This window comes from Microcaecilia unicolor, chromosome 6 (assembly GCF_901765095.1).
Source record: "Microcaecilia unicolor chromosome 6, aMicUni1.1, whole genome shotgun sequence".
NCBI classification, from domain to species: Eukaryota; Metazoa; Chordata; class Amphibia; order Gymnophiona; family Siphonopidae; genus Microcaecilia; species Microcaecilia unicolor.
In genome coordinates this window covers 164,483,926-164,500,162 of record NC_044036.1, presented here as the reverse complement: position 1 = coordinate 164,500,162, position 16,237 = coordinate 164,483,926, and the positions used below count along the sequence as shown (strand labels likewise).

General features: G+C 42.7%; 1 protein-coding gene across 1 annotated transcript in view; it reads right to left on the bottom strand.

The window, feature by feature from the left end:
• WNT7A (Wnt family member 7A) overlaps positions 1–8,952 on the bottom strand; it is a 72,162-nt gene extending 63,210 nt beyond the window's left edge. The window contains exons 1-2 of the mRNA XM_030207604.1: positions 8,311–8,952; positions 6,687–6,913 (exon numbers count right to left, since the gene is read on the bottom strand). Coding sequence (XP_030063464.1) covers positions 6,687–6,913; positions 8,311–8,381 — 298 coding nt within the window. The 5' untranslated portion in view covers positions 8,382–8,952. The remainder of the gene's footprint in view (positions 1–6,686; positions 6,914–8,310) is intronic.
• Between the last annotated feature and the right edge of the window lie 7,285 nt (positions 8,953–16,237).

Sequence of the window (16,237 nt, the reverse complement as noted above, 5' to 3'; positions counted from 1 at the left end):
AGGTTGTACTCTTCTAAGAACAGTCATGGGTGACCCATAAAGAAAGCTTTCTTCTTGTTTGCATCAGAAACTTTAGGCTATATCTATGTGAATAGATGGCATTATTAAAGAAATTGCAGAATGGGCCAGATGTATATAGCATTTTCTCTACAGACCCAAATAAGAGGGAAAAACCTTTGGCACATCAAGCCAAATGGGAAAAATCTCTTAACATATCCACAGAAACGAAAGAAACTATGAAAGCTTTGAACCTGCACGCAGAAGCAGAACATGAGGGTAGAAAAAGATCATGCATGTCATCCAGCCTGCCCATCCACACCAAGTGCTCAACTGCAATCCCTTCCTTCCCCTTAAAGATCCTCCTTACTTGTCCCAAGCTGCACCTTGCCCCTGATCACATCCTCCACAGTACAGGCTGACCGAAACTGCTTTTTCAGTTTCGGCCAAAACCAAAACTGCTACTGAAACTGTCCAAAAGAGTAAGGTGAATGGACAGCTCTTCAAACACAAAACAGGAAATGAAGAAGTCTATTGAGGCAGGTGGCTATGCTGAGACATAGCTCTATGACGAGTCTTCATTGTGGAAGCGTCTACAAATGTACCTACAACAACAAACATTGTGTTCTATAGACTTCTTGATTCCCTGGTTTGTGCTTGAAGAGCCATCCATCCACCCTACTCTTTCGGACATTTCTTTCTACTTTTCCTTCTATGTTCATAGGAGATCTTTGTTGCTCCACATCCAGTGACCTCTTTGTTCTGAAACTGTCCAACCACTTTCGACAGAAACCGAAACAGCAGCCAAAACGTATCGCCTGATTTTGGCCAAAGCCAAAGCCAAAACCAAACCCGAAAACTAAAGATTGATTGTGTGAATGTGAACCAGTGAGGCCCACTAGGGATTTTTATAGCTTGCAGTTGGCAGTTCTCTCCTAAACCCATGGGAGATTATTACTCTCCAACCCCAGGAACTGCAAGCACAGACTTACAACTGGGAGAACCATTTTAATAAGGACTTCTCAACAAGTCTGACATGTTTAAGTTCCCAAGTTAATGCAGATGTAGTTATATATCCTCTGAGACAGAAACTCTGTGAGAGCATGTAAAAAAAAACATCATGATTACTGGCTTTTTATGCTTACCCAAACTGTGTACAAGCAACAAGAGAAAGTAGCATTGAGATGCTTCCCGTTTTGTATTTAGTTATGAAACTGATCAAGGACAAGCATAATATACATTCTTATTATGATAGGATAAAGGAGTCCAGACACTGGTCTACACTGCGAATATTATACCTGCCTGATGCACAATCCAGAATAGAAAAGCACATCGATGTCACTGAATGTGAGGACTGTATGATCTGAAAAATTACAATCTGACTCAATATATTTCTAAAATTATTTTCTAATATATAAAATTCATTTCATTGTAATATCATTTCCCTACTAACAGTACTCGTACTTGAAAACAATCACTGCAGGTTCCTCTCTCATAGAATCTAGCTTCAACATGCCACAGGTTTGATTAAAACACTGCATCTTCATCATACCCAATGGAGCCTGGAAATTCTTTAGAATCGCCTAACTAGTATCCAATCCAGAGTATATATATATATATAAAATAGTTTAAATAATGAAAGATCATATTTTACCTCCAAACAAAATAGCCTGTGCACACATGAACCTCAGCTAATGAAAACTGAAACTAAAAGCCACAGTGTTTTTACAATGGCTGACTTTGCACCACATTTGGAGTGACAGCTGAGAAGCTAATTCCTAAGGAGCTTATCATCCTAAATTTACAGACTTAAATTCCTGCTAAAGTTTTAGATGAAAGGCATTTATTTGGAGCACTCTATTTGCCATATAAACTACTATGCAAAATCATAACTGCATTACTTGTAATCGCATTATACCCCCCTCCCCCCAAAAAAAGCAGCCCCCTCCCCCCAAACTACCTTGCAATCCTGGTGGTCTAGTGGTATATTCAGGGCAGGAGTCACTCTTGCCCGTGTTAGCTCTACTCTCAAAATGGCTGCTGAGACCTCTTGCAGCAGTCTCGCAAGATTGCCACTAGAGATAATGACAGCCATTTTGAGAGCAAAGCCAGCATAGGCAGGAGTGACTGGGGATCACTCATGCCTTGACTACACCTCTAGACCATCAGAGATTGTAAGATAGGCCCAAGGAGGGGGGGCACCTACAGATGGGCATGGGGGAGAGGCAACTCCTGTTCAGGGAAGAGGGGGAGGGAGACAAACAGGACAAAGCACAAATTTTCAGCTTCTACCAAAAACCATGACCGTAGCCTTTTGGCCAAAACCAAAACTGAAAATTGGCAGAAAAGCGGATTTTGGGCCAGTTTCAGCACCATAACTGAAACCGAAACCAGGTCAACCTCTACCCCACAGGTAGCAACTGCACCCTACCCACTCACCCCCCCCCCCCACCCAGGCAGCAACTGCACACCCCCTCTATCAGATTCCTCCCCAATCAGACCCCTCACCCATGATCCCAACCCCCTGACCCCAACCCCCTCATCAGACACCCACCCCTGATCAGACTCTCCCTTCAATCAGATGCCCACCTCCAGGGGCCTGCTCACCAGAATGGTGAGTCTCTGAGAGAGCAACAATCCCCAATTGTTCCTGCCCTTGCCAGCACTGCCTCTCAAAATGACACCCCTAGTGGTAGTCTCATGATACTACTACTAAGGGTCAAGTTTCTATATAAGGAGTACTATTTTGAGAAGTAGTACCAGCAAGGGCAGGAACAAGTGGGGATCACTCCTCCCCAGGGACCCGGTATAATACCAGGTACAGGACAGTAGGCCCTCAAGGGATAGGAGTGTCCTTTTGGTGGTGGGGGTCTGATAGAGAGTGGAGATCTGATCTTGGGAATTGTGACTGGGGGGGGGTTGTAATCATGGGGGTCTAATTGGGGGGAGTCTGTTCAGGGGTGGTGCTGCTCTGGAGTGATGTGATAAACATAGAAACATGATGGCAGATAAAGGCCAAATGGCCCATCCAGTCTGCCCATCCTCTGTAACCCCTAACTCTTCCTTTTCCTAAGCAATCCCACATGCTTATCCCATGCCTTTTTCAATTCTGACAGTCCTCGACTCCACAACATCCACCGGGAGGCCATTCCACGCTTCCATCGCCCTTTCTGTGAAATAATACTTTCTTAGATTACTCCTAAGCCTATTCCCTCTTAACTTCATCATATGCCCCTTCGTTCCAGAGCTTTCCTTAAGTTGAAAAAGGCTCACTTCCTCTACATCAATGCCCTTGAGATATTTAAACATCTCTATCATATCTCCTCTCTCCCTCCTCTCTTCTGGGTTCTGCCCAGAATAGAATGTAATTGGGGAAGGGTGCATGTGCTGCTTGGGGAGGAGGGGGAGGGACTGCGCTTCAGCCCCTTTAAAATGCAACCTGGGAGCAGGGAGCTGTGCTGTGAGGTCTGATGCTCCCAGGATGGTTAAATAACTGCTAGTTGCATTATAGAATTTACATAGTAATGAACTGCTTTACGTGTATTTACATGTTGTGCATTTCATTACTATGTAGTTGCGGTGGCTTAGGTCTCATGGCATTACAGTAATTTAAGTCACTTTAGTGTCCTTTAACACATATTATGGATACAATCACCCCTGGATTCTGCTCTTTCTTTGTGTGCATCGAAGAACTTCTCCCCCCACCCCCATAATGTACTGCTCTGCTGTTGTTTTTTTAAGCCCAGATACGTGAGCCTGCATTTTTTAGCATTAAATCTTAGCTGCTAAACTCTAAATGGTTCTTCAAGCTTCGTTAGATCCCTCCTCACATTTTCTACACCTTCCAGGGTATTATCCACCAAAAGGTAATCCTTTCCTAAAAGAACTAGACCCAGGACCCAATCTTGTAGCACAACATTGGTAACACCCTTTTGCTTAGAGTATGAAAAGCAATTTGTTCAATAGATAATAATATCACTAACCCCTCCAAAGGGACACTATCTTGTAGTGGCGGCGGGACTTGTGTGTTTCAATGACTCAGAGCGCTTTGCTGTAGGGCCACCCATATCAGACAGGCTCTGAGGTGAAACCAGGTGAAGAGTGCCCCAAACCTGCAGGAGTCAAGATGGTGTTTGAGGCAAAAGTGCTATGAGTCAGTTCCTGTGCTGGTGTCTGTTTTAAGCCATTTTCTCCCCATTTGTGCTGGTTAAAATGGGGAAGAACAGAGGTCAGATACATACCTACCCATGGGTGCAAAGTTCTGTTCATGAGCTGATTCAGACCTTCTTCGAGGTTGCTGGTATCATGACTCATGGATCCGATACAGTGCCTTTTGAGGGCCTGACATTCAATGAATCGAGCCTTAGTGCAGAATAGGTGTCTTTGAGCCCAGAAGATAGATTGGTTCCACCAAGACTGGGAAGCAGTTTGTTGGCTTTTGCACTGTCTGTGAAGGGGCAGAATTTAGCCTCATCGAGCGGGGAGTCAGTGCGTGGAATGTCGCATTCACTCCACCCATTTTTCAAGATAGCTGGGAGAAAGGTTATCGGGATGCTCGGTGAATTTCAGAAACCAGCAGTAGTCAACTGTGACGCCATTCAGGACGCCATCAAGATGCTGGATCTGTCCCTATAGCAAACCGTGAAGAGTTTATCCAGGCTAAGGTGGAAATACAGGGTGTTTAGATCTACTCTGTTAGTAACCTTTTGCCCTGGAACTGGACAGAAATTTGGTGTTATATAATTATTTCAGATATATGTATGAACAATTTCTCGGTTCTAATGTTTGTATATTTTCCTGTTTTTTCTTTGGTGACCGACACCAAGGTGCCATAAGGACTTGAGGGGGGGGGGGGGACTTTGCCCAAGGGTCTTGGTGAAAGGGCCATCATACTTGTTAAAATTTCTTGTTATATATCATGTAAAAATTTAATGGTGGTGATTTATTTCTCGAACCTAAGCAATTGTTGGAATTTTTATTGGCTTAGAAGGATAGTCCAACTGCTAAAGTAGTCCCCTTTGGTTAGCACGTAATCTGGCTGTCACTATATAGGATCCCTCTGCCTTGTTGTTAGGGTTTTATTTTGTTTTTCTATATTTATATTTCCTGCTTGACTCTACCAATATTGTGAACTAATAAATGATGTGTATTTCCCCTATTAAGTGGTGTTTCTGTATTTCTGTCTTTTCTGATTTCTTTTTCAAGTGTATGTTTGAATGTTATGTTGAAATTCTAAAATATAAATTAAAAAAGATAATAAAATTACTATTTCTTACCTATCTATATGCTCCATCTTTGCTTATACTCTATATTGTCAATTAAAATGTTCTATTACATATTGTGTTGACATTGTAAGTAGTATACTATGCCATACTTTGTATTGTTATTTGAATATTTTACTGCTGTAATTGTGTATTTCTCATGTTTGATTTATTTTCTTCACCCAACGCATAATTAAACTCTGGAATTCGTTGCCTGAGAACGTGGTGAAGGCGGTTAGCTTGGCAGAGTTTAAAAAGGGGTTAGACGGTTTCCTGAAGGACAAGTCCATAAACCACTACTAAATGGACTCGGGAAAAATCCACAGTTCCAGGAATAACATGTACAGAATGTTTGTACGTTTGGGAAGCTTGCCAGGTGCCCTTGGCCTGGATTGGCCGCTGTCGTGGAAAGGATGCTGGGCTCGATGGACCTTTGGTCTTTTCCCAGTATGGCATTACTTATGTACTTATTCTTACTGTACACCGCCTTGAGTGAATTCCTTCAAAAAAGGCGATAAATAAATCCTAATAAATAAATAACAGTAAATAGAAGGACATCACATAGCTTGCTGTGTAATGACTGAAATGGGTCACTATACAAAACAGAGAGTGACTAAAAAACTGGACCAGGCTTCAGGAAAGGTTTTGCCCCAGCATTCCCCTCTGCTGCTTTCCATGACCTTGCTACCTCCAGCACCCAGTTGAAAGCAAAACAATTTTTTCCCCTGGCAAGTGTAAATACTACTTCTACAGTGTCCAGTGCTTTTGATAACAGGACTCTCCATTTTCATTAGATTTTGGTATGCCAAACCTAGTTCAACCTTGGGAAGCTATACAGATTATCAGTTTTGCCGTTATTACTTACAGTAACTTTGAGATGATAGATGATTAGTACACATTAAAGACTACATTCTATATATGGTGTCAAAAAATCGGTGCTGGAAAAAAACCACAATTAGCACTATTCTATAAACTTCACCTAAAGTTAGGCATGGTTTATAGAATGCATGTAGCATCCGGTCCTGCGACTAAATGTAGTCGCAGCCATTTACGCCAACTAAATCCACGACTAATTTAGGTGCAGATTGGGCATATTCTATAACACTGCATGTAAATTTTAGGAACGCCCATGACCTGCTCATGCTCCTCCCATGGCCATGCCCCCTCTTGGGATCCATGCGGTCCAATTTATGCACATCACTTTATATAATACGCTTAGCGGGCTATGTGCGTAAATCCTAATTAGTGCCAATTAGTACCAAGAATTGCTCATTAACATCCAATTACCGGCACTGGCTGGCTTCTTACCCAATTAAGTTCTGCGCACAAATTGATTTGCACCTGGAATTTTAGTCACCGTTTATAAACTCATACCTTATCAATGAGTTCAGCCCTTTTCAGGGTTTAGACATAGTATAGTTAACTTACCCACTTTCAGCTCTTTTCCAAAGACTGTCCTTTCTCCCAGCGCAGAACAGTTCCAGCGTCCATTCCTGAACTGAAACTGACACTCATTGATTCCCATTTGAGCGCCTTCTCCGATCACTATAATAGCGTCCGGTCTGCTCTGACAGATTGTCCTCTGCCTAGGCGCTAAACCCGGGATCTTGTTACAGATTATACTGGCCCCTAGAGCCACCACAGAGGAAAAGCCCCTGGAAGAAGAAACAAAGACAGAAAACAAGCAAGCATAAAAACAATATTATGATTTTCAGACTCGGAATGAAATAATCAAGGCAGCATCAATCTATTTCCTTTAAAAAAAATGCCGGTGTATTAATAACATTGAACCACAGCAGGAGAACATTTCAGTTGGTTTATTTGGTTTTAGAAGCACAACATCATGTAAAGAAAGGGAATGAATTGTGGATTTAGCAGCAGGTCAAGGCCAGGTGCATTCAGGTACAGTTGGGATTTTCCTATCCGCGGACGGAAAGTTAATTGTGGCACTTTTTTGAGATCCGGTAAAGCAACTCATTAAAATGTTGTGTATTACTGCACCAGCTACCCACAGTGGCTTTGGAGAAACAACATTTTGCCCCTGGAGTAATAGTTAAGGTACTGCAGTGCAGCACAAAACTTTCTGTTTTTCTTGTGCCTAACCCCCACCCCCCCACCCCTTTCCCCCCCAAATGTGCCCGATAATAATAGAATAATGACGTTTAAAGGAAAGATTGTGTGTAAATTTCACGGAGGTCTCAGCCTCGCCTTTTTCCCCTATCATTTTTTTTTGCTATAATTAAAACAGAGATAAAGTCCGTGCCGACTCAAGCCAAAACGTGACCAAACTTCCTGACTCATAAATTAAAGAGTTTACAGTAGGGCAGCTCCAGGACTTGCCTGGGACATGTGCATTTAAGGGGGGGGGGGGAAGGAGCACTGTCTTATTCAGTAAAAGTTGTATAGATGGAAAGAAATATCCAGGATAATTGCAGGGTTGGGAGAAGGGGGGCAAGGGGTGTTTTAAAATTGAGTTGATCTGGGTTTGTATGGGCTGCGAAGTGACTTTTTAGCATTCCACCTCTTGATAATCCGGAGTCACACCGATTAAGCTATTGATCGCAGTTAACTAGAACTAAATTCCGCAGCACTTTCTTTTTTCACCGCTAATTATGCCTGCGATCACATCTTTTGACTGTTTCGCAGACTAGATGATTGACAGATAATTTTTAGAAGTGGACGAAGGGAGAATGGTTTTCAGCCGGTGCGGCAGGAAATTCATGCAGTGCTCAGATAGATTGATAAGTGGCTTTAAATCAACACTTGACGAAGACTGGAATTTCATTTCAAAATGAGCTATTGTAAAGGAAAGTTTTAGTCGACCTCTGAGCTACCTGCTGACAGTCTGCAGGTAATCGTAAACATTCACGCGTACTGATAGTCACATTGCGTATTCGAAACGATTTCTTACACAAACCTATGCACGGGTCAGAGAATTAAACCCGGGAGATCTCATTTTCCCATGCCACACAAAGACAGAAGGAGAGACATTTTTTTCTCAATCAATGCTGCTTAGTTTGAATAGTTCTGATCAGCAGACAGTGTTGCTTACCCAGTCTTGATATATACAATCCCTAGACTGAGAAAGATATGGAAAATCCAGCGCCTCGTCTTTTTGTTCATGTTCCTCGCTTGTAGTTTCCAAATCAATCAATACCCCAAGATTTTTGTTTTGTTTTCCCTTCCCGGTGTGCAGGCAGTAGTTTCAGATTTCGTGCTAATCCAGACAGAAGAGCTCCAGGTCAAGGTATCAAAGGCGAAACAGAAAAAAAAGCAAAAGCCACCCCCGTGCTTTGAGCCACCCCGGTCGGGCACTCGGTGTTTCTAAATCCCCAGGAGCAATCCGGAAAGCGTGCAGCTTTGCTCTCTCGCCTCGGATCTCTTCCTAGCCCAGGGTTCACTGGGGATTTGTATGCGTGTCACATAGTAAGTTTAGTGATGGGAACGTATAGGCGGAGAGGAAGACGGTGATCCCAGACGGCACCAGAAAGCACTGAATTGAAGAATCCCCTCAGGTTCAGTGCTCTTCTCCTCCACTGCTGGGGCGTGTACCGTATAGAGGGGGGAAAGTGCTCAGAAAGCAACCACGGTCTGCAAAGCGCACATTTTCACCTATTGGCATCTTTTTTCCCCCCCTTGATGAAATAGGATTTATTTCTCTTGTAGCTGAATCTCTGGAACAGGGGAGGTGTGCTCGTATTTGGCGAGCAGCCCGTGTCTTCCTCTTAAAATCATCCGGAGTAACGAGTGGCCCGGAGTGCTGATGAAATGTGTGAGAATTTGGAGGTGGCTAGTGCAGACAAGCGAAAGCACGCAGTGCACACAGCGTGTTTCTGCTGCTCTTAAGCTCTCTTTCGCTCTGATTAGCACGAGCCGGTTTCTCTTTATCTGTTCCGGGCGGGGGGGAGGGTGGTCATTATTTTCTTGCTCACTCATGGACATGTAACCTCTGTACCTTTGGTTTGCTTAATTTCCTTTCTCTGATTGAATTTTCCACTCTAGGGAGGTTTGTTTTAGGGTGAGGGGGAGCCTCAGTTGTAGGTTTGGGGTAGGTTTGCTTTTTATCGTAAACGGATATGTGTATATTATTGTATGTGTATATTAACAGTCAATGCCCCTCCCTTTTTTTTGTTACTCCCCAGTTTGACTTTTCTGCCATTTCCGCTTTTTTTTTTAATTACCTGCCGATTCCCCAGTGAGGACTAACAACTCATGTCTATAATAACTGTTTCTCTCTCCCCTCTGAGGCTACCCAATGGCATTGACAGCCTGGGAGGCAGAGCTGGGAGCATTATGTTCACCACTACTGAGCTACCTACCTCTCCAATGTACCACAATTTAGATCTTATCTGTTTTTATTAAAGGGAAGCAGACTATCAGCCAGCATCCACAAAGAAAAAGACCATTGTTGCCTAAAACAGTCGCCTTTTTCCACTTGTTTCTGATTGATTTATTGAATGACAAAGAGACTGGGGCATTTAAACTGTTCAGTGAGCCCCCTCCATCAGGTGCTCTGCCTGGGAAGGCTCCTTGTGTCGCCTGCCCATGGCTAACATTTCAGATCATGTTCAAAGAGGCCCCAGATTTACAGTGCAACTCCCCTCCCCCACTCTCACCCCACCCCCACCCCCAAATCTCTGCTACATAAAACCTCTGGCTAACATTTATAGTCACCTGCTACCAAATGTTCAGTCACATCATAGATCTGCAGACTAGGGCCAGTTACAAGAATATTAGGTGCCCTAAATGAACCTTCAGCCTTGCCCCCCCCCCTCCCCTCCCCATTGATTTCAGGCTTCTAGTCCATGGGATCCCCCTCCTGCATTGGTTTGTTTGAGCTGGGCTCTTTTTTTTTGGCTAAACTTTGCAATTATGATTAGACTAACATACATATATAAATGTACACACATACACAGACACACACATGTAATGAGGGATAGTTCCAAAAGTCATTTACAAGTGAGCAACTTGAAAATTGCCTATCCTTGTCCTGCAGGTAAAAATATGGATTATTATTAATAATAATAATAATCATAAAACTTTATTTATAACCCGCTATGTCTGTAAATGTCTAAGCGGGGAACAAAACACATACAAAATACCATAAAACATAACAGTAAAAATTATTTATTTCCTGTAAAAATACTATACAATCATTTGCTATATTACTCTTACAATGAAGCATACTGCAAATTGAATTCAAATGTTATTGACAACAAAATGATATCATACATCAAAGGAACCAAAGGCATGAAAAAATAATTGAGTTTTTAAAAGCTTTTTTAAACTGAATCATATTCTGTATTAAACAAAGTTCGATGGGCAATGCATTCCATAAATTTGGGCCTTTGATGTAAAAAAATAGAGGATCTATTGATTTTTTTTGTGTGTGTTTGTGTCGCTGTCAAGACCTATTGTTTTGTTGTAACTGCGGTTACACTTTGCTGCAGCCCTAGAAGCTGCTTCTCTAGGCCACTGCCTAACTTTGCCTCATTGTTAGGCCAGCTCTGCTTTAAATATTTAAAGAAGTCATCCATATACAGCAGCTTCTAAGATAAACCTTTTGAAAGACCTACCCTTGTCGCTTTAGCAAATCACAGCAAATGGCTTTACACACTCTGGCAAAATTTAAGCATCCTTTTTTATTGAAAATTCTGATTTATCTCTTTTTCATTCTACTACTCCTATAGTACACCCAGAGGCAATAATTGTTTTGTAATGGGTTTATATGCTTATAATCACAGAATTGTACAGTCATCTCACAATTATCCTCCTAAATCTATCAGATAGCAGGGTGCTGAAAATGATAAATGGGGATGTGGTGGAATTCTCTTGGCCTGTCTGTCTGAAATAATCAAAAAGACCTAATGAGGCATACTAAAATGTTTGCCCCCATAGTATCCCTTAGGCTTAAGGTGGTGTCACTTGTACCAACTGTTCTTACAGATCCAGCCTCCCTATTCACGTTTCCAGCCTAAATGTGTTCTTTTACCTAGCACGAGAGATGTACCTGAGGAGAAATCAAAGTTAGTGCAAAATAACAATTCATTTGTGAACAGATGTAAATATTAGAAGAAGCTGAGGGTTAGTGGCTAGTTGTGCAAAAATGTTAATATAACTAGCACAATGCTGTGAAGAAACAGACTCTAGTGAAAGAACAGCTTTCCCTCCAGGACAGGGAACAAAGGTTCCTTCAGGATCGTTCTCACAATGCATAAAGAGCAAAGATAAAAGATCAGTTTTCTTTATAAATGCACCCTCTGGTGGAAGTAAACAGACCCTGCATTGAACCTTCAATCAAACATGGCTGTGATAATTCTAGCCAGTCTTGAGATATTGCATTACTTGTGCTTGTATATTAGGTGGGGAAGTAAATGGAAACCTCTCTGTGTTCCGGTGTTGTCCAGAAACAACTCACCTTTTAAGAGGAACTTTCAGAGAACGAATTCACATGATTTGGAAAAGCAGGTGAGTGGTTTCAAGGTAAAGTTTAAAATGTAATTCGTCTGCCGTCCCTATCCAGTCCCTTTCCTAATTAGTTCCAAAGATGGAGCTACATATATCAATGATGGTAACAAAATCACTGTTAGAATACATTGTTGTTGGATACTTTTTTTTGTAGCAAAAATCATTACTGTTTGCAAAATAATAGCAAACAAATGCCTATTTATCAAAGTATCAGATAAAGATTAGGTATATCAGATAACATACAATGTAGATATACAGATCAGAATATTTGACATGCAACCAAATATGCTACTGCACATTTAAATCTACAATATCTCTAAAAGTAAGCATTCAAATAAAAAAAAAATTGGTAATTTTAAGCCACAATAGCAGTTGCAGGAATTTGTGGAATTTCACTATCAGCAAATATATGATAAATCTGGTTGGTGCTGGTGTTCAGTTTTGTAATGGAAGATAACACATTAGAGTAAAACATCAAGGTCTTAACTAAGCAAATATATAAAGAACTTTATGAGATAAATCCTAGAGTCTGAACCTCCCTGATTAATGATAATTCTGTACGGGATAGCCTAACATTACAGAGCTCCTCACTTCTAGGCTACCAGTTCAAATCCCAGCCAAGATTTCCCATGGGAAATGAGATGGAGGGCCATAGCAGAAACATTTACATCACGGCACCTGTCACTTCCTCTTTGATTTGAGGAAATATCACATCCACGATCCTGCTCAGCTGGAATCTTTTTTTTTGTTACTTTATTTTTAACTTATGTTGCAGTTTTACAGTTTAGTACAAAATGCTTCATGACATATTTAGGTATTATGAAGGTAACTGCCTGAAAATGGGCCACCCTTTCCCTTGGTATAAGTACACACATCTACTCAAGTAAAGGTAGGTGAGTTCAGAGGTGGGATTAGATGAGGTGAATAACATCATGAGCAGCTCCGCTTTTTCAAAACCACCTGTACTGAGTGGAGAAGTGGCCTAATGGTTAGAGGAGTGGATTGAGAACCAGGGGAATCCTACTGCAGCTTCTTGTGATCTTGGGCAAGCCACTTAACCCTTTATTGTCTCAGGTACAAACTTAGGGTCCCCTTTCACTAAACCGCACTAGCAATTCATGGCATGGCAATAATAAATAATAAAACTTTATTTATAACCTGCTATATCTGTAGAAATCTAAGCGGAGAACAAGCCACATACAAAATATAGTAGGACATAACAATAAAATTATTTCATTTACTCAAAAAACTATACACAGATTTGCTGTATTACTCTTAAAATAAAACATACAGTAAATTAAATTTACGTGATATTAATATAATAATAAAATGTTGACAAAATGGGTTTCATTGGCATTGCCACATGGGAATCACTAGCACGGTTTGGTAAAAGAAGCCCTTAGAGGGGAAGTTATCAAGGTGTGGTAAAAAGTGAGCCTTTACCACAACTTGATTTATCATGGGATTGAGCAACCTGCAGGATAACAGGTTGCCGACTCCCATGGTAAATGCATAACGCTGCTTGCAAACCGTCTCGCAAGCAGCATTATTCCAGAGGCCGAGGAGCATCAGGCCTCAAAGCTTCAGCCCAGTGCTCCTGGATCATATCTGATAGGGTCATCAGAGTTTCCTTCAACCCCAATCCAATCCCCAACCCCTTGAAAGGGTCTACCAAGAGATTCCCAGGTGATCCAGTGGTGTTTGGGCAGGAGCGATCCCCAGTTGCCCCTGCCCTGACTGGTACTATCTCCAAAACAGCACCCCTAGTGGTAGTCTCACACTACTACCACTAGGAAATGATGTTTCCTTATTCAGCTTTTGTCTGGGGTTAGTTTACTGTCATTTTCTGGCAATAATGAAACTTCGGGTGCACACCGCAAGTCGTGTTTTGGAATTCTCATAGCAATGAGCTACTTTACATGTATTTTCATGTTTTGCATATCATTATGATGTAACCTGTGGTGACCTAAATATCACCGCAGTTAGACAAGTCAAGCTGTGTTAGGGCCCTTTAAGTCACATTAAGGAGCATATAACGCAGCTTAAAGCCCTAACACAGTTTAATAACTTCTCTCCTTAGATTGTGAGCCCTCCAGGGTCATAAAAAAATGCCTATTATACCTGATTGCACACCATTTGCTTTTGGACTGGCAGGCGGTATATAAGAAATTAAGGACTCCTTTTATTAAGCTACGGTACGGTACTGATTCCTGATGCAGCAAATGTGACGAAGCCTATTCAATTCCTGTGGGCTTTATTGCACTTGCTGCATGGGAATCACTACTGAGGCTTAGTAGAAGGAGCCCTAAATATATAAAAACTGGGGGGGGGGGGGGGGGGGGGCGGAGGGGTTTGTTTTGTTGTTTTAGCAACAAAGTATTCACAGAAAAATTAGGTACAATTCTGTCAGGGTACTTTTTCTTGAGGCAGTTTTCAAAGAGAATTACATTGCACTTATCCTTTGAGAAAGGGTTCAAAGTCTATGAATACAATTTCCTACTGATAATCGGTATATTTTTGAAAATTGCCCCCTATTAGGGCAGTTCTATAGTCTAGGGGCCATTTGTACAGTTATGTGGGTGTGTGTATATATTGCCAGAAGATACCTAAGTGCTATTTTGCAAGTACCTGCTTAACTTACATAGCATGAATTTGCAAGAGGGACGTACACAGATGGGAAGCGCATGGGTGGGGCTCCAATTTAAGAGAGAAACGTGCAAAATACTGGAAGTTATGCATGTCACTGTGACATTTAGATGTCTGCTCTTAGACCAGCTCCATGGTGCATCCAAGGGAAGACCAAGGCAACCTGCCACCTGAGGCAGGGATGAGATGCAGCCCCCACTCCCACCTAGTCTGGCATCTCACCCTTCCCGCCTCAACCCTCTTTACCACCTTTACCTTATTTTTTTCTTTTCCCATAGGCTGCTGTGCCACAGTGCTGCCAGCACTGGCCTCTTCGCTCTACTGCATCCTGCCTCTGAGGAAACAGGAAGTTATGTCAAGAGGTGGGCTGCAGTACGGAGAAGAGGCCGGTGCTGGCAGCAGGGCAGCTTATGGAAATTGCTGTCACTGCCACCTTTGGGAAAGAAGAAAAAAGGTAAACGTGGGGAAGAGGGTTGAGGAGGGAAGGGGAGAGTGCTGCTCCATGGAGAGTGCCGCCTGAGGCCCCCGCCTCAGTTGGCCTAGTGGTATGGCTGCCACTGGGTGCATCATACGTTATTATTGTATAACAGAACCTGGGTACCCAGGTTCCATTATGTAAAAGGCTCTTACTGTGCAGACTCAGAGCACCTAAATGGAGCTGCTCAGTTGTGCAACTGCCCCTTATGAATTAGATTCTATATATCATACCAGGGGCGTAGCTACTATGGGGCCGCGGGGTCCTGGGCCCCCGTAGATTTGGCCCTGGACTCCTCTGTCAATGACCCTCTCAACCCTCCCTCCCGCTGCCAACCCGCCGTCAACGTCTGCTACCTTTGCTGGCGGGGGACCCCAACCCCCCCAGCCGGTCTTCTTCCTTCATTTTGTTTTTGAGTCTGATGTCCTGCATGCACAACGTGCAGGACATTATACTCAGAAACAGAACGAAGGAAAAAGAGGACCTCGGCTGGCAGGGGTTGGGGTCCCCCGCCAGCAAAGGTAGGTGACGGCGGGCGGGGGGGTTGGGAGGGTCGTCGGCAGGGGGGTGTCAGCGTCGGCAATGGCGGTGGGGGTGTCGGCAGCGTCGGGAGGAGAACTAAAATGTGTCCACTCACCTCAGGCTCTGGACCCCCCTCCCGCTGAAGTCTGGCTACGCCCCTGTATCATACCTAAAAAATTGGCACCAAAACGAACTACACCTAGGCATATTCTATAAAGCACACCTAAATTTAGGTATACTTTATAGAATAAGCCTAAATTTCTGTGCAGTTTATAGAAAATGCCGAGCACTTGTCTGCGTGACGAAATTTAGTCATGGGCAGTTATGGCAAAGTAGAACTTGGTGTAAATGCCAATGTCTAAATTAGGTGCGGTCCGGACTTATTCTATGGCAATGCGCACAGATGTTAGAAATGCCCACAACCCGCCCATCCCATGCCTATGGCCACACCTCCTTTTCAACTATGCAACTTATGTGATATGATGTGTTGTGATGGTTGTTGGTCAGTTCCCACCCACCAATCCCCACCTGGACAATTTCCACCTAGGACCATTCCGACCCATAACTAAAACAAAAAAACACAAAACACACTATGACAAACAATTTCCTTACCCTTTCACTCATGGAGCATTTAGGGTGGCAAAGCCCCCCCCCCCCCCCCCCCCATGCCCCCAAAAACACCTTTTACACATCCCTTTCTCCTTACACACATGCAGTTCATTTGGGGGGCAATGCCTCCACATCCCTTAACTGCACCCTGCCTACAACTAAACTAAAAGAAAGATTTAAAATGCTCCTAAATAAGTAAGTAAATAAATAGGTAGAAACTCTGAATTTAAAAAGGCATACCCTACCGATCCAACTTAAA